Source organism: Tarenaya hassleriana, unplaced genomic scaffold (assembly GCF_000463585.1).
Source record: "Tarenaya hassleriana unplaced genomic scaffold, ASM46358v1 Cleome29, whole genome shotgun sequence".
Taxonomy (NCBI): Eukaryota; Viridiplantae; Streptophyta; class Magnoliopsida; order Brassicales; family Cleomaceae; genus Tarenaya; species Tarenaya hassleriana.
The window spans coordinates 1646277-1659664 of record NW_010966092.1 but is presented as its reverse complement, the minus strand read 5'-3'; the positions used below and the strand labels follow the sequence as shown (position 1 = coordinate 1659664).

At 38.6% G+C, this 13388-nt stretch overlaps 2 protein-coding genes across 3 annotated transcripts in view; both read right to left on the bottom strand.

Annotated features, from left to right (window-relative positions):
• Positions 1-4274, bottom strand: part of LOC104818412 (diacylglycerol kinase 2) — a 4805-nt gene extending 531 nt beyond the window's left edge. Inside the window, exons 1-8 of one of the 2 annotated variants that reach the window (XM_019203064.1) lie at positions 4044-4274; positions 2154-3350; positions 1260-1635; positions 1108-1184; positions 590-709; positions 350-514; positions 116-253; positions 1-22 (exon numbers count right to left, since the gene is read on the bottom strand). In XM_019203064.1, coding sequence (XP_019058609.1) covers positions 1-22; positions 116-253; positions 350-514; positions 590-709; positions 1108-1184; positions 1260-1635; positions 2154-3260 — 2005 coding nt within the window. In that variant the 5' untranslated portion in view covers positions 3261-3350; positions 4044-4274. The remainder of the gene's footprint in view (positions 23-115; positions 254-349; positions 515-589; positions 710-1107; positions 1185-1259; positions 1636-2153; positions 3351-4043) is intronic. The other variant, XM_010547995.2, reaches the window with a different exon arrangement.
• A 2371-nt stretch (positions 4275-6645) lies between these two features.
• Positions 6646-11905, bottom strand: LOC104818411. The gene is made up of 13 exons (XM_010547994.1): positions 11457-11905; positions 10849-11262; positions 10200-10513; positions 10004-10096; positions 9816-9906; positions 9307-9400; positions 9116-9213; positions 8666-8735; positions 8375-8478; positions 8126-8245; positions 7675-7751; positions 7536-7580; positions 6646-7402 (listed from the first exon to the last, which is right to left on the bottom strand). Exons 2-13 carry the CDS (start codon positions 11152-11154, stop codon positions 6901-6903), a joined length of 1914 nt encoding a protein of 637 aa, XP_010546296.1. The 5' UTR covers positions 11155-11262; positions 11457-11905; the 3' UTR covers positions 6646-6900.
• Between the last annotated feature and the right edge of the window lie 1483 nt (positions 11906-13388).

The following is a 13388-nucleotide window of genomic DNA, read 5'->3' as shown; positions in this document are numbered from 1 at the left end:
ACGCTCTTCTCAGCATGAACACCTTTTTTTGTTTGTTTGAAAAAACATAACATAATATTTAACCACCAATCGAAGAAAGATCTGTATCTATGTCTATATATATATATGTATGTACCTGGCCGTGGTGTGTAATCTCCAAGCAACCAGGCTGTTGAATGAAGGGCTCCCCGTCTATTTGAACAGGGAATGGACTCGATACATGTATCCTTATCGCTTTTCCTTGCGCTAGCCTCCTTGCCTGTGACAGTCCAACCTGCAAAATCACTTTCTTTGAAAATCTCTGCGAATAAAGTGATATATATACACACAAAACTAAGGAGGGAGCCTTAAGCGTGGGTTGAGCTCGGACCTGAAGCTTGCCGAGGTGCCATGCTCCGTGGACACACACAACCTCCAGCATTTTGTCGTGCATCGTCTGAACGCTGAAGTTATCGTCGTGTTCGTATTCGTTTTGCCAGAGATCCACTCCTCCCATGTAGCTTCCGATGTTTAGTACTATTAAACCCTCCGAATCCTGATTAAGAGGAAAAATAATCATGGGTAAGATGACTACACATTGTTTTGTGTTTTGATTAAAGGGAAGTAGTACCTTGGGGATCTCAATGTCTTTCCCATCGACTTCAAGCCAAACTTGCCACGGTAAATCAGCACATGCTCGATCCATGATTTCCCTCGCTCCTTCTTTGGCATACCGCAATTTGTTAACAAACTACATTCCGAATAAAAGAACAAACCAAGATATCATCAAGCCTCATGCTTTTCCTTTCCATAACCTGTGGACTTACTTAATCAGAGCAGTGAAACATCCATTGCTCTATAGAAAACTGTGTGTTCCATTTTAGCTTTCGCCGGTCAAAATATTCTCAACCTTTGTAACATTCTCCAAAGTAAAATAGAATCATAAGGACATGCTTTGAGATCCATGGCTATACTCTGCTTCTTTAAAAAGTTAGGTCATGCACTAATATGCCCATCAGATCAATCCATGCTGTCTATACGTGGCACAGATGAGATGTCGCCATAGAAACAACTAACATATTAAGCTTATGAAGAAATCTGGGATCAAACCAAGTGATCATTCAATCACAGGGAAAATCAACAAAGTACCTGACTACAAAATTTCGCAGGATTTTCCTGCCGCATCGTGTGAAATTCATAAGCAACCTTTGCATCACAGCCAATACCTAAAGAAAGCAAATGTCAGCTACTGTATGCGATCCAAGAAAGGTGAACCGAAAGGATATACTCTGTAAATGTACCTAAGTAATTCATCATAAACTTGGATTCTTCTCTAGCTGGAAAATTTTCTGAACTCTCATCTCTAATCTTTACACTCCAGCGGTCCAACATTGTAACTGCAGCATGGTCAATCTCTTGCAAAAACGTTGTCAGACTTCCTTGTCCATCTACTACTGAAAAACCTCCTCCCCACTGCAAAACTCTTGATAAATCATTTCCTGTGCCTAGGGGAAGAATGGCAACAGGTGGAGGGGATTCAAAATTGTGTTTCTCAATTGCATCGAGCACCCAAGCAACCGTTCCATCCCCCCCACAAACCAAAACTCTGAAGTACTTCACTTTGCTAAAAAGGTCAAGACCAACATCTGGCCCCTGACAGGAGTCGAGCTCAAAGACCTGTAGATCAGCCAAGTTAATTACCAAATAACGATACGAAAAGCCAACAGATGAAGTCAAAGACGACCAAGCAATAAACCTTGTTAGCCTTTCTAATGTCAGAAAATGATACTGGTGACAGATTCATGGTTTTTTTAAAACGAATTGCTTAAATTTCATGTATGAAATGAATCATTCAATCGATTACTTTTACAATAACTAATTTCACAAATTCTACGTGACAGTAGAAAGAAAATAAAAAATCATAGTCACTTGTCCAGCAGATCTCTGATCAATAACGATTAGTAGCTGAAGCACCAAACACATAACAACTTAATGATGTTACTAAACACATAACACCTAAGTTAAAAAGCTTTTGCTCTGATCCAGATATAGCAGAGACATGTATTGATATCAAGTAATGATGTATCTCATAGTGTGCCCATGGGGTGAAGTATTAGATTATAACCATTTTTTTTTCTAATTTGGTGATTCAGTTTACAATGTCAGTATTACAGAGATAAAGCTCTAAATATTACCTGTACAGGATTCAATAACATGTTAAGTCTCCAATGAAGAAAAGGACCAAGTTGACCTCCACTCTTGGCATTAATGAATACCAAAAGAGGTCTGGCATCTGATGGCAAATCGGCCAAGGTAAACTTCTTCATGAGATTAAAACCTTTGCTCTTGCCTTTTTTCTGACATAAACCATTTTGCATACACTTCATAGTGGAAATGGAAATATCTGAAACCTTCCCGAAGCACTCCATGCTCCTCTTCTTCCGATGTTTCTTCACTACAAGCCCGTCAACAATCGGATTGCTAGCGGAATTCTCCAGCAGCTTACCACTAAAAGCTTGCCCATCTCCATTTTTTCCCCTGTAGCGTTTCCTTCTCATCTGCCCTTGAATAGATGAAAGTTTGTTTTCGATAGAATTCAACACTCCAACTACCTCATTTTCTTCTTTGGCCTTTACATAGAGCGGAGAGAGGATCGCCCTTCTAAGAGAGCCCAGATCGCAAACATCACCAGATTCCTTAGACATTACCATGTGGCACTTTACATGTATAAGGCGCTGGCACCAAAGACAGTGCCACATAGGAGAAGCTTCGATAAAAGGAATGCCACATGGTTCATCACAGTAGAAGCAAAAGGCAGACATGTCTGCATTATCATCCATGTTAACCCATCGCTCCGACCAGTGGTGTCGGACATGGCTAGATCCAGCTTGGGTAGCACATTTACAGTCTTTAGCAGCATTGCCCGAGCAATAAAAGTGAGCTGCTACACCACAGACAAAGCATCGGTGTACAGGAATACTCAGAGCTGCCTTGTTAGAAACATTTTGACAAGGTACAAGAGAAGACAAACAAATACAGCAGGTGGATGGCTGTTGCCCATAACCATAATCATCTGTCCATATATGATGAGAAAATGGAACCCTAAGTCTTTTCCATACTTTTTTCTTTTCTCTGGCAGCAGCTTTAACACAATTTAAAGAGGTTCTCCTTTGCCATTTCAGAAATGTGTATACAACAGCCAGAAGCCCAAATGATCCAGTCACCAGCCATCCAAGGATAAACAGATTATAAGCACCAGAACCTACAAACCTCCTTATAAGTGAGAACCCCAATTCTATCATTGCAAAGCTAATCGGTCATCTCCAACTACGAGTGCTTGTGCCAGCAAACATATATGTTCCTTGGACCAGAGGGCTGCTTGTCAAAGAATCCTGAACCCAGAATCAGGAAGACCGACAATATACATCAGAAGATGTGGTCATCATAACATCAAAGTTACGAAATGGACAGGGACAATGAGGAGAATAAATAAAAAAAGCATGAGAATAAACCAAGAAATCACAATCAGATATGGAGGAGCAAATGCTGCATCAGAAAACACAGATTTATTCCGGCACAACAATACAAACTGAAATTCCATTTCAGAAAAAAGCTAATGGCTCGCTTCCTTGTCCCCTTTCAATCAATACGGTGAAGCATAACACTTAACAGATTAACATTCACAGGCACAAGAGCAACATAAAGAAAAAAGTACTCCCAGACAAAATCTTGAACAAGGAAATTAGTATTTCTATTTAGTGCATAAAAAAAACCGTACGGCAAGTACGGTCAACCTTGTCCAAATTTCGCAATTTTGAAAAGAAATATCAAAAAATCCGCAAAAAAAAATCAATCAATCCATCTAAACAAAACCAAAAACAAACGAAAAGAAACAATTCGATACAAATCGAGCACAATGTAGCAAGAAAGGGAAACAAAAGAAGTAGAGCTGGGGAGAGAGAATCGATCTAGTCGAGAAATCAGTCAACATTCCAGATCTGACGCGAAAACGGGGCGAGAAGCTCATAAACAAATCGTAGGAATCGCCAGGTACAAGAGAAGAAGAAGAAGAAGAAGAATCTAACCGAGCTCGCGACGACGATGAGGAAGGGCTGATAAACCCTAGATTTTCTGCGGACCGAAATATCTCCTCCTCTGTTTGTTCTTCGAGCAGAGAGAGAGAGAGAAGAGAGAGAGAGAGAGAGAGACCGCGTTATATAAGGAAAGGTTAAAGAGCAAAAGGCGGGATTCGCCTTACGCAACAAACGCGCATTTTCCCCCGCGGCTTCCCCGTGCCGCACGACGTGCGTACCACGGGATCGGGTGGGACGGGACGGGACGGGAATCTCCGCATAATGAACATCTTAAATTACCATAATACCCTTAAGCGACAACTCCATTAAATTTAGCATGTGATTGAAAAAACCCCCCCATTCCGGTCTAATTTAGACTATTTTATTCGATTTAAATTGGGTTTAAATTATTCGAACATTCTTCCTATTTTAAAATACATTTTCAGTCATTTTATTTTATTTTATTTTTTATTTTGTTTTTGTGTGCAATTAGGGTAAGGTAGTCAACGTCACTCTGAATATATATCTTCACATGCTATGTAATACAACAAAACAATCACTCTTTCGTTTCAAGAAAAAAGAGAGCTTTAAACTTAACCATCACATGCCCACATCATGCCTAGTACGTTACACCACTTTCAAGAAAGAGAAAAAAAAAAGTTTGAATCTTTGACAATGGGTGGGTTTCCTTTGACATAATTGTTGGTAACTTCCACTGATTTTTGGATCAGATTGAGCGAATAGATACGTTCGGGGTAAAAGTTGAGAGTTTTAAAAGCTTCGGGTACTTTATGTAAACGAAGGGTACATTTTCCATCTTAATGTAAATATGTTCTGTGTGAATCAAGAAAACATGACATTTTTCACTTTGGATGAGTAAGTGTAGAAATTTGCGGAATAATATTTTTATTGATAATCAAAATTACATATAAATAGATGAGAGTCTTATATTGAATAAGTAAACCAGACATAATGATAAATATTTCTAAATATATATTTTCCGGATTTTATAAGATCTCCATTATACGATATATCTCATAATATTCTTTAAGATCCGGTATATCTCAACATCCCCTTCAAGTTGAAGCGTGGAAGATCACGAAACGCCCAACTTGCTGAAAAGATGATCAAACGCATACCGCTTGAACCACATCACCTTGCGAACTCGTGTCAATAGAAGACATAACTAAAAAAAATCAAACAAACGAATACGCTGCAACTTTGGCACCATGCACAAAAGAATCATTTGATGATAACAAAAAAAGGACGACAATCACGGTGCAGAAGGAAGTCTCGGGAATAACTTTGATTCATCCGAGATTGAAAGGCAACTACGCGAAAGCGTTTAATGACAACAAATTTTTTGGCAAGAATAAGATGATTGGCGGTTATGCGAATAATCTTTAGAAACATGTGGGATTATGAAAGAAAATAAAAAAAACAAAAATAAAATGACTCTCTTATTCTTAAAAAAAACTCGAAATGATATTATCACTGGATCGGTATACCATCATCTTCATCTTCACTCTCATTATCGATCATCATTTTTATGAAAAAAACAACAAATTAGAAAAAAACCAGGAGCTCTGATACCATGTAGAAATTTGCGGAATAATATTTTTATTGATAACCAAAATTACATATTGATAAACCAGACATAATGATAAATATTTCTAAATATATATTTTCCGGATTTGATAAGATCTTCATTATACGATATATCTCATAATATTCTTTAAGATCCGGTATATCTCAACAGTAAGAACCTCTAGAAAACAAAAAGAATCATCGACAGTTAGTCTGTGTGTCTGTCTCTCTTGTTCAAAGGCCAAAGCAACAGTCACAGCGAATGAACAAGTTCCTACATCATGTCCTCACACTTAGCCCGAAAAAGAAAGAAGAGAAGAGGTGAAGGGTTCGGAACTTACACTTTCCGCCCCGTGGAAGTCCCGACCCGCTAAATGCATTTTCTTTTTTCGTTGTTTGGCACAAAAAGGCGGAAACTTTACGCAAGTGGGACGAGAAATACGCCTTGAACGGCTGATTCCTTGACGATTTTTCTCGGCCTTTGCAACCACTCCGTCGATGCCTCCAACCATATAGAATTGATTGCTCGGGTAGATTTAACGGGAGGTGATGTGTTGCAGGGAGTACTCGATGGACTGTACGATGATCTATCCGAGCAATCATTCTATATGGTTGGTGGCATCGACGAGATGGTCCAAAGGCCGGGAAAATCGCCAAGGAATCAGCCGCTTAGGGTCTATTTCTCGTCTCACTTGCGTAAAGTTTCCGTCTTTTGTGTCAATAACGAAGAAAAAGCAAAGCTTTTGGTGGTACCGACAGAATGTGTAAGTTTCCGGATTTGTATTCTCTATACTGCCGGAAAGTTGCTCCATTTTTTTTCATTGAGCTTTGAATGAGGAAGAACAGAACCGAAAGTGTTGTCGGATTCTTAATCACAATGGATCTTCTTCTGTGTTTTTTTTTTTTTTTTTTTTTAATTAACGTCGATGCTCTGTTTTATTTGCCCATGAACGTTAAAAAACAGAGCAGGAGCTTTTTAATCAAGCATGGTTAGAAGTCGTGTTATATACGATAAAGGACAATTTCGTAACGCAAATTCTGAAAATATCCCATTTATATATTATCGTATTTATGGACAGAGATAATTTATAGATCAAGGTACTCTCTTTTTGAAGAGCTATTGTCGCTAAGTGTATAATTTATAAATTGAAATGGTACAATAACGCTTAAGGGTTTGATACTCAAACCCTCCCTCCATAGCCTTCTTTCATACTCTCTATAGAAACATCTTCTTGGCCACACTCCATAGAAACTAACTTCAACTTCTTCGGTTTGAGCTTATTTACCTCGGAACATCCACTCGATCGATCATGTCCAACGCCTTTTCCCGATCAATCCCGAAATCGAGAAGGGGTAGACCCGAGGGGAATCTCTTGATGACGGCCGATTTGCTTCTTCTCACCCGGGAATACCCGCTGCTCCTGCTCAACGGGTCGCACTTCCTCACTCTCGAGTTCTCGGAGTCGAAGTCTTGACTCTTGCTTACCCCTGGAACCCTCTTCTTCTTGCCCGCCTCTTGGATCATCTTTCTCTCTTCTTCCGTCACGGACGGCACGCTCGGCGCCTCGGGTTTGTTGTCGTGCTGCTGATTGTTCGTATTCTCCAAGGGCTTGAGCGGAGAAATTCCATGGCCACCTCGTTCCTTACTCTTTGCTTTCGTGACCAGATGCTGAAGCCATAGTATCTGTTCAAGAATGCAGGTTTCGGCCTTTTCTTTATCAGCGTGATACAGCGTTTCTATACGCAGTATGTCACCCGATCCCGTCTTTTTATCAAAATCAGTCCTGCATGCGTAGGAAAAGAAAAGGTTTGATAATACTTTGAAGAAGGAGAAGACAAACACGAGGAAATAACAGACCCAAAAACGTGAATGCTGCTACATTCACGCAGCTTGTTTCGTGGTTACTCATTGCTCACCCGGAATTCGCCCACTCGCCCACCCAACCGAAACCATGATGAGCCCTGTGTCGGAACCGTATAGAAGCATATTAGTTGGAAAAGAAAAAGACAGTTTCATAGAGAGGAGACATAATTTTCAGCAACAGTTGTCTTTTACTTGGCTGTGTTAGCAGCAACAGGGACAAGCCAATGCAGTGTCTTCTCCATCTCATCCTTGATCTGTGTGACACTAAGCTGTACACAAAGAACACAACAGTACCATCAAAATCGACCGGAATTTCTGTTTCAATATTTTAAAGAAAACCCATAAAACTCTCATTTCTTATGATCAAGTAGAAAACATCTTATTCTAATCTTTTTCTACACTTTTCTGATGGACCGTTATTCCCGATTTTTACATTTTATTCGCGAATTACTTGGATGTAAGAATTTCTCTCATTAGTAGTCCATGGGTATTTATTTAGATCAAATTCACAATCCATTGGAAGTTCAAACGCTTTACATGAGTATCATAGAAGGTTTCACGGTATGTTTCAAGCTCTCACCATAAATTAACACCATTGTTCAAGCCCCAACACACACTGGAAAGCACAGAAGAAAGAACGTACCTCCTCCTTACCGACATGAAAAGTTTTAACCTTAGACCGAAGGGCCAACTTTACACTTGGCGGCAAGCTCTGGTACAACGTCTCCTTTGCATTTGAAGTTATAGAGCTCGAACGAGCAACCTGACACGACATCGCATCGTAACTTACTCAGTAAAAACGCCATTACCATGTGATTAAATCTCCCTTACGATAATATACGACACAACACAACCGAGTGGTGAAAAGTACACTTCGTCCCGGAGCACTCACAAGGGTATCGATCTGCATAATTATATTGGCATAGTGTAAAGCAAGGCCAGCAGGTCCCAGTCTTTGATTACAACCAGCAGGTCCTTTCTCTATTGGTTGATCATCTAAGGAAAACATAACAATGGAAACCCGGTTGGTAGTAAACAGATACTTTCTGCTTAACTGATGTGAGAAAAAGAACAACTTGGGCAGATCAGGAATAGTTAAATCTTAACTTCTCTATCATCATTAAGACGGCTTCCGTCCAAAATACACATTCCGGGATATATAAACAAGGAGAAACTTACATACCGGCACCTCCAAATGCATTGTGGATCTCCAGTAGCAAGAAATGTACAATATCTACAAGCTTCTCCAGCACCTGAAATACAAATCAGAGGGTAATTCAATCACCAGAGTAACATATTTATGTCCTAATGTGTTTCTAACAACAGACCGTATGTTTAGGCGGTTTCTAGCGGTAGCATTGACAAGAAAGACAGTACTAGAATTAGATTAAACACCGATACATTTTTTTTCTAAATGACATGTCTTGTACAGTTCAAAATGATGGGATATTTGGTTCATTGAAGGGTGAAACTCTCGATATGCCACATTTACAGAAAATACTCGATAGCCCAAACGGTAAAAGATTACGCACGCATTAAAATGCAATTAACACAAATGATTGCTATCTTCATTAACATTCTCCCTATCTTAACAAAAGCCTCTTTGAAAATGCATGGGAAGCAATATATGCACCTCTTCAAAACTTCTCGACCACAATGACTTTTTCCTTAAGCTTTTCACTTGCTTTCTTTGGGCTTTCAGTTCTGCCTTTAAGATAGCAATGTTATCACCTACAACCGAAAGAGAGAATATCAACGAAAATCAAGCTTTTGAGCCACCGAAATCATTGAAGCGAGTACTCAGTCTTTGATAAGCTAAGCTACCCTTATTGTTGCCAGCTGAGTTGTCCTCTTCTTGATGCTTTTGCTCATAGTCTTGCTCCAATCGGTCCAAGACCTGAAGTTCTTGGTATAGTTCCTGAAGACCAACAATACCGAATCCATAATTCTGAGATATCAAAGAGACAACTAATCTGCAATTTTTTTTATTCTAGCAAATTCCATGTCATGATTCCTATATCTTTAAACTGTAAGAAGTTCACTAATAAAGGAGTTCCTAAGCGCGGATCACCATACAGCAGAACAAATTTAAAAAAAAAATGTTCAAAATTGTGGAATTTCAAATTTAGAAAATTCCATTGATAACATCTCCAGATCTTTCTTTCCACTTTTGTTTCTTACAGCATGACTGCCTCCACGCATTTGCAGCTACTGATTCACCGGGGAAGCATATATATATTAGCAGCAAAAACCCTTATTTACTTTTTATCGAAATCAGTTTCCAATAGAGATTTGTTAACATAGTTTTTCTTACATGTAATAAGCAAACTTACAGCAGTATACTGTACTAAGACCATGAGCTGTTCAACCACCAACTTTGCATCTTCCTTAAGCTGCCTTTGAGGGGTTAGTTCTTTGCTAATCCTGGAGAGAGAACCAATTGTTTCAACAACTAAAAAGCTAAGATAAGATGCACAAAGTAGAATTGAATTTCAAGCAACGAGATGGGGTGTAAAACTACCTGTCGAAATAGCGCTGTAAATTGTGCCATTGAATGTCTTTGGATCGATTTCCAAATCGAACAACTTCTCCAGAGAAAATTTTCAGCTCTTCCCTATGTAAACAATAAGTTAAACATTGTGGCAATGATTTTAAATAATTGAAGAAAAGAGGGAAAAAACAAAATCATTCAAGTGACATGAACTCAAAACTCTCACCTCTTGTCTGATGCAACAAGTCTGAGGAGTTCATCCACATCATTTGAGACTAGATTCTGCACTCCCTCGGAGTAAAGGACAACTTCTTTCAAATGCTTAACATTCCTTTCTGAGAGGGAATGCATGAGATTTGAACCTTTGACTATCGTGTTTGCCACCTCGAAAGCCAAGATGCCAAGTTCATTGCCTTTAGTAGCCATTCCAGAAGTAAATCCACTACTGCTAAGATCCGTCATGCTACTACCGAGAGTATCCAGTACATCCTTTGCTCTACCGAGCCCAGCTTTTCCTAATTGCACACTTACCTCAGTAACCTGCCATGTTTTATCAATTAAGATTATTATTCAAAACATTTCAGAGCATTCATATAGCGAAATACAGCCCTGTTACCGAAAGATTTGCTTCCGGGTCAAGAAGATATAATTCTAAATCATAATTTATCGGTCATCATCACTGCAAAAGGCTTTAGAAACTCATCCTGCTTAATCATATCTCCATCCTCCGATATAGAACACTATTGCTGTCTAGACCAATGTCCAGCAAAACAAATTGAAATGCTTCCTCAACGTCGGTCAGATCAAGCCAAATGCACAATGAGAGCATATTCACAGTTCACATTTCAGTTCCTGTTGCATTATTCTGAACTGACCTTTGCAACTGCAGTTTGTGTAGACCTCGAAGACCGAGATTTGTGAGAGGGAACCCTGGTCAAGCGCGGAATCCCGTCATAGAAATCATCTTCTGCTCCCTTTTCACGGAATGAAAACACATCTTTCAGCGGCTTGTGGTCATGAACATCCTTGGCCATGCATTGCTTAGCATTTGGCACAATCAGACTGATGTGCCCAGTTGGTGGGTAATTCAAATCGGGTTTGTAACCATCCCCACGCACGCTTGAATCCGAATATTCACTCCCGAAGTTGATACCAAGGCTCTTGGAGCAAAACCCTCCCATATTCAAAGCCCCCAACTTCAGTTACCGATACAGATGACCAGTGAAGATCGGCTCAGAAAGATCGTCTTTCATTCAGAGACTTTGGTCCGAACGAGGGAGAGACATAGCCTGGAAGCAAGGAAAAGCGAGGATAAGCAGATCCAGAACAGGAAATAAAGCGGGAAGTAAAGATCAACAAACAGCAAACAAAAGTTTCCGGACAGAGGACAGAAACAAGAACAGGAAACCTAGGTCAACACTGCGCAGAAACCCACAAGCCAAGGACGGATTTTTACCCGAGAAACGCAGGGAAGAAGACTTACCCAGAAGAGAACAAGGCGAGAAAAGACGTGGGCGTAACAGATGAAGACCGATTTTTTCCAGTTTTCGGAGACGGAGCTTGTGATTCACGACAGAGAACAGTGGAAAGAAGGCGAGAGACGAGGAGGGAGAAGTAAATGTAAAAAAAGTCAAGGAGTGTGGTATGATCAGGAAAAGCGATTGACAAAAAATAAAAGCAGCAGGAGGAGAGAGGTCCACCAGATTGGCACATCTCGCGCCAACGAACAAACCAGCTTTGATGATACAAAATCAGGGGAAAAAAAAAGTCAATGCCTTTATGTTCTTCCCCTCCCTCCCAGATCTCAACAAGGAATACCTATGGAAACTTCAATCGTAAAAAAAGCAATGATCATTGATCATACGATTCACGGGATGGTGTTTCGAGCGTGGAATTGGTCAAATTCTTCCAAACCCCATCACGCTGCTGGGTGTTGACTCATCATCTTTGCCTTTTTGTTTTTACTCTTTCTTGTTTTTTATACTCTTTTTTTTTTTGTCCATTCGACTTCTCGACAATCAAATACACAGAGGTTAGTGATTCACGATCGTTGTGCTGTGGCCGAAGAAAGCGATTAGAGGTTAGTATCTGACATGCAAGAAACGGAAGAGTTTGGGTTTCAGTTCTTTGAATGTTGACCAAAGTTTTATTCTTTTTTGGGTAATCCCCCAAAAATTAAACATCTAACGAAATATACTAAGACTATATGTACTAATAATTGTATGCAACTATAAGTTGATATACATATGTGTGATTTTGATTTGGCTTAACTAAGTTAATGTTTGGTTCTCGGTTCGGATAAAAAATGTATATATTTTTTATAATCGAAAAATTTATCGGAATTTTCGATCCAATTAACACTTATCCAGACTTAAAAGACTGGTTGAATAATTACTATTTAAGGTATCCTGTGAAGATATTTTGACCTATGTCTTATCGGGATCTTGGGTATTAAATATTTTATCATACCTAAAAAATATTATGGAGATAATACATTTATAAGATCTTCTTTAAGAACTTTGATTTTATTTGTCTCGGATTAGATAACAATGTATATTCAATATATTTTATTCATTTGTGTAACATTCGAGTTCAAAATTGATAATAGGCGGATTTGTTATCACAAAAAAAAAATTGAAAACCTTCCAAACTTCTAATGTTATACATAGATATGCAACCAATAATTCAAACGTGGAAAAATGTTGAATAGAGAAAAGGGTGAAACAAAGACGAATAGAGCAAGGAGAATGATCATTTTTTTTCCCATCGGTATAATTTTGTAATAATCTTTTGATACACAATTTAAGAAAATTTCAATCTCCGTATTCTCTAGTGCTGTCCCCTAACATTGGAAAGTAATTATGTCAAAAATATCTTTATTTTGCTATTTTGACTTCAACACATACTCTTTTTTAATTGTAACTATGTAATCCATGTAATCACATTTGATTTCATTGATAATAACGTTAAATTTATTATGATCACATTGATTTATTGTATTCATCTTTTGCATATTTTACTAATCATTTGATAAAAATATTATAAAGCGCACGTTATTATTAATGAAATCAAATGTGATCGGATTATATTTCTGATCATATGGATCATAGGATCATTGTTGGAGAAAGAGTATTGTATTGAAATCAAAATAGTTTTAAAAAAAGAAATATTTTGATAATGATGCCATTTGAAATCCGCAACTAAAGCGATTTTTACCATTCAAACATTTGATACATGTTGGAGTGACTTTCCATGTGGAGGTCCACCGAACCCTCCTTGAAAAAAATTGTCCAAAGTAACATGGACCGTATTTTCATCATTTCCTTATTATTATATAAAAAAGACGCTCATATTGCGTTTACATGATGTATCAATAGCGTTATTATCATAATATTGCCCCCCCCCCCCAAAAAAA

Excerpts from the sequence above, each read along its gene's own strand:
- LOC104818411 (XM_010547994.1), bottom strand. The coding sequence starts at position 11,154 with ATGGGAGGGTTTTGCTCCAAGAGCCTTGGTATCAACTTCGGGAGTGAA. Across the intron at positions 9,401-9,815 it reads TCTTAGTACAGTATACTGCT|GAACTATACCAAGAACTTCA; the intron begins GTAAGTTTGCTT and ends GTTGGTCTTCAG. Across the intron at positions 7,581-7,674 it reads GTTGCTGCTAACACAGCCAA|GGCTCATCATGGTTTCGGTT; the intron begins GTAAAAGACAAC and ends GTTCCGACACAG.